Source organism: Staurois parvus, unplaced genomic scaffold (genome assembly GCF_062004578.1).
Source record: "Staurois parvus isolate SC_StPar_1 unplaced genomic scaffold, SC_StPar_1.0 ptg000387l, whole genome shotgun sequence".
NCBI classification, from domain to species: Eukaryota; Metazoa; Chordata; class Amphibia; order Anura; family Ranidae; genus Staurois; species Staurois parvus.
The window spans coordinates 4778030-4791524 of NW_028318183.1; the positions used below are offsets into that span (position 1 = coordinate 4778030).

The 13495-nt window shown below is 41.6% G+C and overlaps 1 protein-coding gene across 1 annotated transcript in view; it reads right to left on the reverse strand.

The window, feature by feature from the left end:
- Positions 1-13495, reverse strand: part of MTMR6 (myotubularin related protein 6) — a 94345-nt gene that overhangs the window by 46109 nt on the left and 34741 nt on the right. Inside the window, exons 4-7 of the mRNA XM_089685814.1 lie at positions 12966-13123; positions 12018-12146; positions 10847-10981; positions 7738-7870 (exon numbers count right to left, since the gene is read on the reverse strand). Coding sequence (XP_089541940.1) covers positions 7738-7870; positions 10847-10981; positions 12018-12146; positions 12966-13123 — 555 coding nt within the window. The remainder of the gene's footprint in view (positions 1-7737; positions 7871-10846; positions 10982-12017; positions 12147-12965; positions 13124-13495) is intronic.

The window sequence follows — 13495 nt, forward strand, 5'->3', positions numbered from 1 at the left end:
TTTTTATTAGGTATTTGCAGATCTCTTTCAATTTCTCTCGATTCAATCCCTTCCTTTAATTGTTGACTATTATATACCAGTCCCAGGGATAGTCTCGGGCTATTATCCAGACTTAGTTCCAATTCACTTTTTTCACTTACTCCCAATGATCTTTCTGGGGTCAAATTTCCTTGTGATACGTACTTTTTAATCGTGCCAGATTGGGAACTCTTAGACCCACTCCCTTTAGTATTTTTTCCTTTCATGTTAATTTTTAGAGCTTTACTCTTATTTTCAGAACTCCTCTTCTTTCACTTCTCCAGGTCTTCAGACCCTCCCTAGGAATCCCCTATTTCCTTATTTCAGACTAAATATTTGATAAAATGTCTTATTAGAGGCACCAGGAGATCCAATGTAAATCAGGTTCCAGAACATAAATCCAATCAATAAAGAGTGCATAAAGAGTATATAAGAAAACCTGCAAAAAACCTGCAGTTATCAAAGTTATCACTCACCCTCCACGTTGGAGTGTCTTTCTCAATGCAGTCCTCTCCTATAGCCGTGCTCTCTTAGGGGGATTCCTATGGGTCTCTTTTTTTTTTTCTTCCCGTCTATATCCCCCTTGAATTGGAGGTGGTATAATAACTGGGGACAGCTATATAGATATAGACGATGATGCTGGTATATAAGTTGGAGGGTTTGAGGGAATTTGGAGTTGGAATTTGGAGTTGGGGATGGTGTAGTATGGAGGTAATATCGCAGCGTCCCCCCCCCCCTCCACCAGCTCACCCAGACGCCGAATGTTGGAGCGTCAAACTGACAGACAGTCTCCTCTCCTTCTCCTGGAGCTCCCAGAGCTCCTCTGCGGCTGCCCACGTGTCACCGCTGCGCCACTCCATCCGTCTCCTTGGCAACCCTGCTCCTGCTCCTCCTCTGCAGCTGCCGTAAGGAATCCCAGGCGTAGTGGGGGTTATTTACTAAAACCGTAGAGAGCAAAATCTGGTGCAGCTCTGCATAGAAACCAATCAGCTTTCAGGTTTTATTGCCACAGCTTAATTGAACAAGCTGAAGTAAGTAAATGTTCCCATCTGCATGTAGCCAAAGGGTATCACTTCATCTGCATACTTCCTACTGATGGCTAACAAGGTAACACACTCTGAATTATGTAGTGCACTTGTTCCCTCCTAACACATTTTAAAATTTATTCAAAACTAACTGCAAGTCTTACTGCTTCTGCTCCACAGAGACACTATTCCCACACACTTACTGCAATCTTTCAAAATAATGGCTAGGTGGGATCAACTGCAAGGAAGCAATAGAAAAGCCTTTACTGTAGACAGCAAAGACTTCTGTGCCTGAAAGCCCACCATGCAAGAGGAAGGAGATGAAAAGAAGTGGAGGTACAGAAATAAGATCCTATCTAAATCATACTCCAAATCCCTATATCCCTGAGAAGCACAAAAATGACCAGCCAATCCCAGAAAAGATGGGAAAGTGTGTCCCTAACAATACCAGAGGTACTGCAACTTCTGTTTTTCAGCTGCAGATGCAGGCAACAGGACAATCTCTCGAAAAGCTAACCCAACCATGACACCACCTGCCAACATCATCTAGGTAATGGTTGGACTCCAGGAGATACATCTACAGCTTATCCTAACAGACACCTGCTGTGTGTAGTAACCTCATCCTAGTCTGGCGAGTGTGAAGGTCCACAGCCTAAAGTAGCTCCAATGAAGCTCACTACTACAAGAAATTTTCTTACTCCCATACCTGTAAAGAACAGGAAATACTGAAACAGAAAGTAATAAACCTTTCTTGTGCTTCGTGGAAGGAAGAGAGAATATCTCTGTGTTGGAAATGCCATGAAGCAAAAAATTTAGTTTAAAAAAAGAACTCCAGCTCAAAACCTTCTGCTTAGGGAAGAAAGGAGGACCTCCTTTACCCCACAATCTACTCTTCCCAAAATGGCTTTGGATGGAGCTACAATATCAGTAACAATAAATTACAAAATAGCTTGTCTAGTACACATAATTTGTTAAAGCTGAACTCCGGGCTGAAATATATTTTAGTCCCTTTACTGATGATTAAAATACAGTGTGAGGTCATCACTTTAAATGAGACAGAGCAGTTATTGCCAAGCATCGGAAGGAGAAATTAGTGAAGCACTGAGTAACCAGAATACTATTCCCATCATACAATTTAAAATATAGCAGATAATGAGTGTGAATGTGGGGGCAATGGGCATGACTGTGGGTGGGATTCATTGCATAGCCTGCTAATCACTTACAGTAGGCGTGGATGGGTGTGATATACCAGTAATCATCTGACCTGTCCATGAAACAATGCAATGTTAGTGTAAGGGTCAGACCAGGAGTCTGAGATTCTAGGACCCTTCCAATAAAGTGACCGGTGATGTTATGATGTCACCACTCACTGCATAGGTACTAAACAGAGGACATTACAAGACCAGTGGCCAAGAAAATAGAAACATGGTGAGCAACAGTTGTACAAAATAGAAATGAAGGAGACTTCGTCATTATGAATGAATCAAGCTGAGATATACAGTGGGGCAAAAAAGTATTTAGTCAGCCACCAATTGTGCAAGTTCTCCCACATAAAAAGATGAGAGAGGCCTTTAATTGGCATCATAGGTAGACCTCAACTATGAGAGACAAAATGAGAAAAAAAATTCAGACAATCACATTGGCTGATTTGGAAAGAATTTATTTGAAAATTATGGTGGAAAACAAGTATTTGGTCACCTACAAACAAGCAAGATTTCTGGCTTTCACAGACCTGTACCTTCTTCTTTAAGAGGCTCCTCTGTCCTGCACTCATTACCTGTATCAATGGCACCTGTTTGAACTTGTTATCAGTATAAAAGACACCTGTCCACAACCTCAAACAGTCACACTCCAAACTCCACTATGGTGAAGACCAAAGAGCTGTCGAAGGACACCAGAAACAAAATTGTAGACCTGCGCCAGGCTGGGAAGACTGAATCTGCAATTGGCAAGCAGCTTGGTGTGAACAAATCAACTGTGGGAGCAATAATTAGAAAATGGAAGACATACAAGACCACTGATAATCTCCCTCGATCTGGGGCTCCACGCAAGATCTCACCCCGTGGGGTCAAAATGATCACAAGAAGGGTGAGCAAAAATCCCAGGACCACTCGGGGGGACCTAGTGAATGACCTGCAGAGAGCTGGGACCAACATAACAAAGGCTACCATCATTAACACACTACGCCACCAGGGACTCAGATCCTGCAGTGCCAGACGTGTCCCCCTGCTTAAGCCAGTACATGTCCGGGCCCATCTGAAGTTTGCTAGAGAGCATTTGGATGATCCAGAAGAGGATTGGGAGAATGTCATATGGTCAGATGAAGCCAAAATAGAACGGTTTGGTAGAAACACAACTCGTCGTGTTTGGAGGAGAGAATGCTGAGTTGCATCCAAAGAACACCACACCTACTGTGAAGCATAGGGGTGGCAACATCATGTTTTGGGGCTGTTTCTCCGCAAAGGGACCAGGACGACTGATCCATGTACAGGACAGAATGAATGGGGCCATGTGTCGTGAGATTTTGAGTGCAAACCTCCTTCCATCAGCGAGGGCATTGAAGATGAAACGTGGCTGGGTCTTCCAACATGACAATGATCCCAAACATACCGCCCGGGCAACGAAGGAGTGGCTTCGTAAGAAGCATTTCAAGGTCCTGGAGTGGCCTAGCCAGTCTCCAGATCTCAACCCCATAGAAAACATTTGGAGGGAGTTGAAAGTCCGTGTTGCCCAGCGACAGCCCCAAAACATCACTGCTCTAGAGGAGATCTGCATGGAGGAATGGGCCAACATACCAGCAACAGTGTGTGCCAACCTTGTGAAGACTTACAGGAAACGTTTGACATCTGTCATTGCCAACACAGGATATATAACAAAGTATTGATATGAACTTTTGATATTGACCAAATACTTATTTTCCACCATAATTTTCAAATAACTTATTTCCAAATCAGCCAATGTGATTGTCTGGATTTTTTTTTCTCATTTTGTCTCTCATAGTTGAGGTCTACCTATGATGCCAATTATAGGCCTCTCTCATCTTTTTAAGTGGGAGAACTTGCACAATTGGTGGCTGACTAAATATTTTTTTGCCCCACTGTATCAGTAGATGAATATTTGTATAGAAAAACAAAAAAGATGCTCCAGGCTCGAGTGCCCTTGATGCCCCTCCCACTTTTCTCTCTCTACCTTTCGCTTTTCCTTGTTATTGCCTAGGCTCTGCCATAGGGATGATTTATGTTTTGTTCTTATGTACTTTTTTGTTTTCTGAATAGTGCATGTTATACATTGATATCTCATGCACCAACGCCCGATTCCTCCATCAGGGAATATGGTTTTTCTGTTGTTACACTATGCTGTTCTGCCTTTGGTGCAACATGGTCAATGGACCATCTTCATACGCCATAAGCTTTGTCTTTGTTACAGTTTTTATGTATGATGTACAACCGCCTTGGCTTGTAAGCTATTGATTGCATGTATCTGTTTGTACATATGACAGCGGTTACAATGTATACTTGGAAAATGTTTCAATACAAATTTATTTAAAAGGAAAAACAAAAAGATATTGCTAAAAGGTAAGAAATTACTTTTTCAAAAATAAAATTTTTGGAGTCCAGCTTTAGTTCTTAACACACCCAACGTTTTCTGTCTAATAAGTCTCAGCCAAGACTATCTAGGTATACACTGACCTCTACTGGATACAACATGGCTTGCAAATAAATACTGTAGAGGCTTAGAGTTAGCAATATTACAAGCTGGAAAGTATCACCATGACAATCATTCTTTTCCAATATATTTGTTTATGTAAAGGCATTTTACAATTTTGTCATGAAATGCAGAAAACAAAAACAGCAGGAAGTTGCAATCACCCAATAGATATAGCTCTTCAAGCTTTAGGACTATTTGGCTTCTTCGGTTGTAAAACTTTATGGGCATGAAAAGAATGTGGGTACATATTTTATGAATTTCATTTATAATTTTCCTTGCTCTTTAAGTACTTTTATAATCTCATAATGAAAGAATACACATTTTTTTTATGAACTTCTTAAGGGGTAGCTCACAGTGCAGCCCAAATGTAGTTTTTATTTTACAAGAAAAAAAGGGCTACATTTACAGACTGCAAGCACATTTGGAAAAATTTACAAAGGGTGTCGTAGACCCCTAGTTCCCCATCAGGGGGGCTGACAGCAGATAGCAGTAGGTTGATCCAGAGACATTATTCACTTCAGCAATGGCATTGGAATCCACCTACTGCCATGTGCTGTCAATCACAGGCAAGGTGGACCCAAAGGGGAACAAGACTCGGTATTCCCCATCAGACCCTGCCCACCCAACTGGTGCAGTTGATAAGTGGGCAGAGCCTGATGGGGAACTCTGAGATGGATGGCAATGGCAGATTCCAAAGCTGCAGTAGATCTGCCCACTGCTATCTGCTGTCAATCACAGGCAAAGAGGACCTGATAGGAAACTAGTCTCTGAGAGTTCCCCATTAGGCTTTGTTGGCCTTCATCCTAGCAACCAATGTTGTAAATGAAAAGCACAAGCATAATAAAGTAATGAAAGGACATGGAAAATCCATTCACCATGGAAAGTGCAGATGTTATTGTTGAAGGACAGAATGGGAGGTGTAGAAATTGTAGAACCGCCTTATTCTAGTAACAGAAGGCATCATAAATGTTAATGTGGAACTACATTGCATCTGAGCACCACAAAACCAAAAGTGCTATTTAATTCATTTTTAATATTCAAAGCAAACTTGCCAATTCATCCATGTCTCCATGCTTTATTCTGTTGAGAAATCACTTTGAAAAACACCTCCAAAGCATTTCTGGCCGTGGCCATCTTGAGTAAGGGCAGATGATTCATGCAGCAATTGCTTCCTGGAATCCATTTGCCCTTAGCTCAGGCATGTAGGTAGGAGGGTGTGCTTAGCTGAGAAAAATCCCTCCTCCTCTCCTGAAAACTCGTAATATGTATGATATCATTAGCCTAGGCCTGGAAACAAGAAAGTAATTAAATAAATCTTTAGATTGTAAGCTCTTGTACTGAACTGTATTGTTGCTGTATTGTCTCTTGTTATATTGTAAAGCACTGAGCAAACTGTTGGAGCTATATAAATCCTGTATAATAATAATAATAATAATTGTAAGCTCCAAGGAGCAGGGCCCTCCTAACCCTCTTGTATTGAACTGTATTGTTGCTGTATTGTCTCTCGTTATATTGTAAAGCTCTGAGCAAACTGTTGGAGCTAAATAAATCCTGTATAATAATAAATGTAAAAAAACAGTTTAAAATAAGTAAATATGATATACTTTCCTATCTATTTACTAATGCTAGCAGCAGAAGGATTCAAAATAGTCAATGTTGAATTGCGAGAGTGAAGTTCCACTTTAATCCTTCGACTTGCATGGCAGAAGGTCAGAAATGTGGTCAGATCACCAGGATATAATGCAGTTTTAACATTTCTATGTGAAAGACAAAAGGTGTCAAAAGGTCCTCATCCCTGTTCAGTGATGGGTGTTTTAGATTGTTGTAGATGGCAAAAATGTGCACCTTATTGTCCTCAAAAGAATATCCATTTTCCATAAGGTTTAGGAAAACTGCTGGTCTTGACCTGTAGAAGTTGCCCTCCTATGCCATTTTTTTTGATGAGAGGTTGTCTTTATCTCCAATGTACAGGTTTTTGCATTCCTCATTACATTGCACTGTATATACAAAGTTGCTTTTCTTGTTTTCTCGTTTAGGTGCTGTTCTTTTTGATATTTTTCCGAAACTCCAGCTACATAAAAGGGACAACTATATTACAACATGTGTTCTGATTCTCCCCTCTGTTTAATGGCCCTGTATATTTGCTTGACCTTGTAGATGTTTCAACAAAAGCCCAGTCATTGAACGTTTTTGGCTACCCAGACTGGTCTTTGTAAAATATCTTGTTGCAAAATAACGAACACCAACGTGAGGTACAACTGCATTGGAGCTGAACTCCAAGCAAACCGCTTAATACACAGATGCAAAAAAAAAATAAATAAATATAAATATAGATATATATATATATATATATATATATATATATATAGATAGAACAGCTGTTTTACCTGCTGGAGGATTTGTATGTGCAGATCCAGTACTGAGATGTACACTGCTCTGCTACACAGCACAGCTCAGTCTGACAGAGCAAGATAATAGATTTTTCTATGTTGAAGTTTAGAAAGACTTACAAGTGTTGCCCCTTCCCATCCTGTGACTGAACAATGAAAGGATAAGCAGCAGACTGATGAGCTCCTCCAATCAGCATGCTCTGTAGTGCGGCACAACTAATTGACTCGTTGTACAGCATCTCCATCCCCTAAACTAATATGAGTTTCTTTTATATGGGATAGTCTGCCTTTTTAATACTCTGCCCTTTACAGAATGTCTAATATACTTAGTTGAAGTAGAATTCTTCGATGTAAACACTGAAATTATATAAAAATGTGGTACATTTTTCTGTCACCATATTGGTAATCTTTACAAGGATTAAAAGGAGGAAACAGTTGTGATAGTTCCTGCCAAAACAGCATGCGACAGGGGCCATGGCATTTTAGGTATATATGGTAGATCTTGATATCACTTTTATGAGTGAACTACTGTATATGTAATAACACAAAATATATTCAATGTAACAGAAGAAAAGTAGTTTTGAGAAGTCCCTTACCTTCCAAGAGTTTCTGCAGACTTGATCTCATTACATGAATATTCTCAATTCCAACAAACTGAAATGTAATGTTGGAGTAATTATCTGCATTCTCATACCCCTTGCCTGCCGCTCTGTTTGCCATGGCATTCAGCTGCAAATAATAATGACACACAAGTTGAATTGTTTTAAAAACTTACTTGACCAAACATTTACTGAAACAATCAACAGTTCTGAGAACATGGTAGAGCTGTAAAAGGCCATCAGCATAACAATATTTCAAAAGATGCTGTATAGGAAAAACAATGGGCGTTACAATTTTTGCTTGATAGTTTAGCCTTCAGTGCTGGGAGAGAACTCCATAAACAGATGAATACACAGCTGAAGTACACATAAGAGGACTGTCTTGCCTCCTAAAAGATTCTTACTTCTGTCTATCCAGTTATGAAATTTAAACAGCTTGCTAGACAGTACAGCCAACCTGGTGACCTAATTTATGGTGATTGATAACACTAGGTCACCTCCCTGCACAGAGCATGTGACTTGAAAGTGATAAAAGTAGCATCAACCCATCCCTTTGCCACTCTGCATTCTTCACCAGTCGGCATGTTCATTGTCATCACACATGCATATAGTATACCCGATTGACCGCATCTTCTACCAGTTTGTTATAAAGAGGAATTACAGTGCTGCTATACAGGGAATTACCTGAGGCTGCTATACAGAGAGGCTGATAGGGAATCAAATATAGTTTATTTAGTTATTTCAGGTACTTATATAGCGCCGTCAATTTATGCATCCCTTTACATATATATTGTACATTCACATCAATCCCTAACCCTCAAGGGGTGTACAATCTAAGATTACTTAGACCAATTGCATAGTCTATATTTTAGACCATGTTGCATGTTACACCCATATTTAGAGTGCAACATAAAGCATGGTTATATACAATAGCCCCCTACCAAACGGCCCTCCTTCTTTATTTGTTTTTTCTTTGTAATGCTCTGCAGGCCTGAATGTAAAAATTCTATAAATTCACATTTTTTTGTATTTTATCGTTGCTGTATTTATTACATTTTTTCAAAAGGTGGACTTTGACTTTAAAAATAAATGTAATTATTTTTAATAATATAACTGATGTTTTATGAACCTGGTTTGAGTTCAGCTTTAAATGACACAGGCAGCTGAAATTATATGCAAATCTTAACTCCCATTAATGGTCAGTGACTGGAGGAAGTAGGGAGCGTGTATATTAACTTTTCATTTTTTTTCAGACAAGGTGAACTAACCCTTGAAATCGCAACTGCCCTGCCCCCCACCACACCTAACACCCCGCACACTATAACCTCCCCAACACTCCGCTCCTTCAGCCTTGCTACCACTGAGGAGGTCACTAAGGTCTTCTCAGAAGCCCGCCTCACCACTTGCCCCCTTGACCCTGTCCCCACACAACTCCTCCGGTCACCCTCCTCCTCCATCCTACGCTCCCTCACCCACATCTTCAATCTCTCCCTCTCTACTGGCGCATTCCCCTCCCCTCCCCCCTAAAGCACGCGCACATCACCCCCATACTCAAAAAACCCTCCCTGGACCCCACCGACCTGAACAACCTTAGACCCATCTCCCTGCTGCCATTTACATCCAAACTCCTTGAGCACTTAGTCTACAACCGCCTAAGCTCTCACCTCAACGACAACAACCTCCTCGATCCACTACAGTCTGGCTTCCGTCCCCTACACTCCACCGAAACCGCCCTACTCAAAATCACTAATGACCTGCTAACCGCCAAAGCTAATGGCCACTGCTCAGTCCTTCTACTCCTAGACCTTTCCGCGGCCTTCGACACAGTTGACCACCCCCTCCTCCCTAATAAACTGCACTCCCTTGGCATCAGAGACTCCGCTCTCTCCTGGCTCTCCTCCTATCTATCCCAACGCTCCTTCAGCGTTACCTATAACGCTACCACCTCCCCCTCTCTGTTGGGGTCCCCCAAGGCTCTGTCCTCGGACCCCTTCTCTTCTCCATCTACACCTCCTCCCTCGGCAAATTGATACACTCCCACGGTTTCAACTATCACCTCTACGCCGATGACATGCAAATTTACCTCTCCACCCCTCACCTCATCCCTTCAGTCTCCGCCCGTATCGCCCACCTACTGAACGACATATCAGACTGGATGTCGCTCCATTTCCTCAAACTGAACCTTTCCAAAACCGAGCTCCTAATTTTCCCCCCAGCCCGCGCCCCCCCCCCCCCAATCCTCTCCATCACGACCAACAACGCCACCATCAGTCCCACCCCGCAAGCCAAAGTCCTAGGTGTCACTCTAGACTCAAACCTGTTCTTCCAACCCCATGTCCAATCGTTGGCAAACTCATGCAGGCTCCACCTCCGCAACATCTCCAAAATATGTACTTCCCTAACCCCAGACACTACTAAACAACTCGTTCACTCCCTCATTATCTCACGCCTGGACTACTGCAACTCCCTTCTCACCGGCCTACCCCAACACAGGCTATCCCCACTTCAGTCTATTCTGAACTCTGTGGCCAGACTCATCCACCTTACCAACCGCTCCTCTTCTGCCACCCCCCTCTGTCATTCCCTCCACTGGCGTCCGATTGCCCAACGCATTAAATTCAAAATACTAACACTGACATACAAAGCCATTCACAATGCTTCCCCAAACTACCTCACCGACCTGATACCCAAATACCGCCCAACCCGTACTCTTCGCTCCTCACAAGACCTCCTACTTTCTAGCTCCCTGGTCTCCTCCCACGCCCAATTGCAGGACTTCTCCAGGACTTCCCCCATCCTCTGGAACTCACTACCCAAATCCATCAGACTGTCACCTACCCTCCTCACATTTAGGCACACCCTGAAAACCCATCTCTTCAGGGAAGCCTACCCCACCCTCACTTCCTCCTGTACCACTATCCCCTCCCTCCTAGATTGTAAGCTCGAAAGAGTAGGGCCCTCGAACCCCTCGTGTATTGTTTTGTTACTGTATTGTCTTATGTTCTGTCCCCCACTATAGTGTACAGTGATGAGCAAACCTTTTGGCGCTATAAAAATACTGTATAATAATAATAATAATTACATATACAACACCTTGTGTACATACCTTAGGCCTGGTATCCATGACATACATGGACCTACACCCAGGATTGGCTTTACTAACAGACTGCAGCATGTGTTCGTCCTCCAGACATCTCGCACTAAAGCCAGACAAAGGCTGACTGCACCTGCAAATAGCAGCCTAAAGCAAGAAAGAAACAGGAAATTATTTTAATTGTACATACAATGCTGAGCTATGGTAATCATAAACAGTCAGATCTACTACAAGAAACAAGAGACACCAAGAAATTTGTCCATCTCTAGTGGAAACGTCACATTGTTGGGGCTTGATTCAATCTAATATACGATGAACAGACTGTGGACCATACATAGAAAGATGTTAGAGACCAACAATTCATTGTTCCGCGACACTTATTAGAATCATAAAAACAGCTTTCCAACAATTTCAACCTCTATCATCCAGTTTTTGATCACAAGCATTGTAAAACAGATCAACTTAACCTAGCGCCATTCCTGCCATTTAGATAAGAATAAAGTGTTGGTGGGAGAATGACCTTATAAATTGCTTCTGCAACTGAAAGCTTGTTATAGGTGTTTGAAATTGGCAGAATATTGATGTGTGTGTGATGATCATCATATGTTGAGGGCTGTACTTAGATATCATGTTGCTCTAGGCACACACGAATGACACGTTTTTGTATGAGCTCCGCATCTTGTGTCATGTGATTATTTTAGTAAAAAAAGAGAATGTGTTGTACAGCATGTGGTCTGCTTTATATGCAGAGATACTTTTCAACTGAGCAGATCACCACACAAGAGAAAAGGAAGGGAGTTTCAAGATTCCTGATCAATAAAGAGCCTTGTGACTCCCCTCTGAATCTCCTGCATCCTCTTCTCTGCATAGTTCTCCTGCATCCTTTTCTCTGCATAGTTCTCATCATAAACTTAACAATAAAATGTCTGAGGTGAAGAGTAGAGGGAAACAAAATTTAACAATGGTGGTAGTTAAAACCTGTAAGTGATAGATTTCTTAGTTCATGACCATTACTTTCTTAATGTGTAAGCCCTGATCATCTCCAGGCAGGTTCCAATATGTGGCATTGTTTATTGTAAGGAAGACAATTCATCTTAATATCTCAATTCAGATTCACAGAGCTTATTTATATTCTGTCAAGTAAATTATGTGCTTCATATAGAAAATGACAGGAGATTGTTACCTGTGTCTCCTGGTGATAATATGACAGCACTGGGAATCTCCCTTTACTTCTAAACTTTGAGCTCCCCACAATGATTGGCTTACTTGCTGTAATTGGCACATACAGTTCTCGTGGATATGTCTCACACACCTGAAAGACAGAAGGTTTGGTTAGGGTAGGGAATGGTTGGGAACCACTGTATTTTTACTTTGTGTCCATTTAGGAAAATTTACCTTCCTGGTGAGCTTGATTGTAAAGGAAAATCTCCAATGTGGAAACAGGTAACAATAAAAAGCTAACTGTAGGATCTAGCCTTCTCTCAGACTAATAATAAAAAGAGGTTTACTTGCCATTGTGTTGCTGTTAAAGAGATATCTGCTCATTTCCTGTCCTAATGACAATGCCAGCAGCAGGGCAGGAAGTTAGTTTAGAAAGTGTCCCAAATGGGGAGAGGGGGGGGGAGAGAGAGAGAGAGAGAGAGAAAGAAAGAAAAGAAAAAGAAAAGAAAGAAAAAGAAAAAAGGAAGGAAGGAAGGAAGGAAGGAAGGAAGGAAGGAAGGAAGGAAGGAAGGAAGGAAGGAAGGAAGGAAGGAAGGAAGGAAGGAAGGAAGGAAGGAAGGAAGGAAGGAAGGAAGGAAGGAAGGAAGGAAGGAAGGAAAGAAAGAAAGAAAGAAAGAAAGGAAAGAAAGGAAAGAAAGGACTGTATTTAGGTCAGCGGGTTCTTCCTAAAGTTGGCCATACACTAATAAGACAAATCTGCAGTGCTGGTTAATGCATTCTGACAACCAGTGCTGTCCGAATACCTAAACAATAGCTGCATCTGATAGGGTCCACCCAACTCCATAGATTTTTCAACCAAGCAATGTGGGGTGGAGGGGTGCCAACAGGGCCACCCACAAAGTACATTTTGGTTGGTTTGCTTGATTCAGCAGACACTAAGGTGACTGGGACACCTGCAGTAGGGAATTACCTTGTAGTCTCTATTGACATCAGACAGCTGCCAGAAAGAATTAGGGACCCCCATCCGCTGATACTCTTCTTTCAGGTTTATACATTGCCATCCAAGAATTTGTTCCTTCTCATTTTGTTTAGGGTTATAAGAAAATGCGTAGATATCTTCATATCGCACTAAAAGAAATACATAGGATAAGATTGTCTTTTACATACAAAACCATGTGCCACATTATATCAGAATCTTAAATCACCTTAAAGTTGCTATATTACATGTTTTCATGCATGCCATTACCTTTCACAGAATTCACAGTACTCCCCAAGTGACAAAACCTTCACCTGATTCAGACATTATCCAAGGTCAGCATCTACTTCTTGGACTGAGATGCTGGGTCAAAAATATCATGCAATCCATGCATAAATCATGCAAATCCTTGTGCCTGTACAGTTTAAAGTGATTTTAAACCCTCAGTTTGTCAAGCAAATTCTTCTGCTATTTTAATCACCTTCTTAGTATGCAGCTCCTTTATCTTTTAATCAATGAGTATG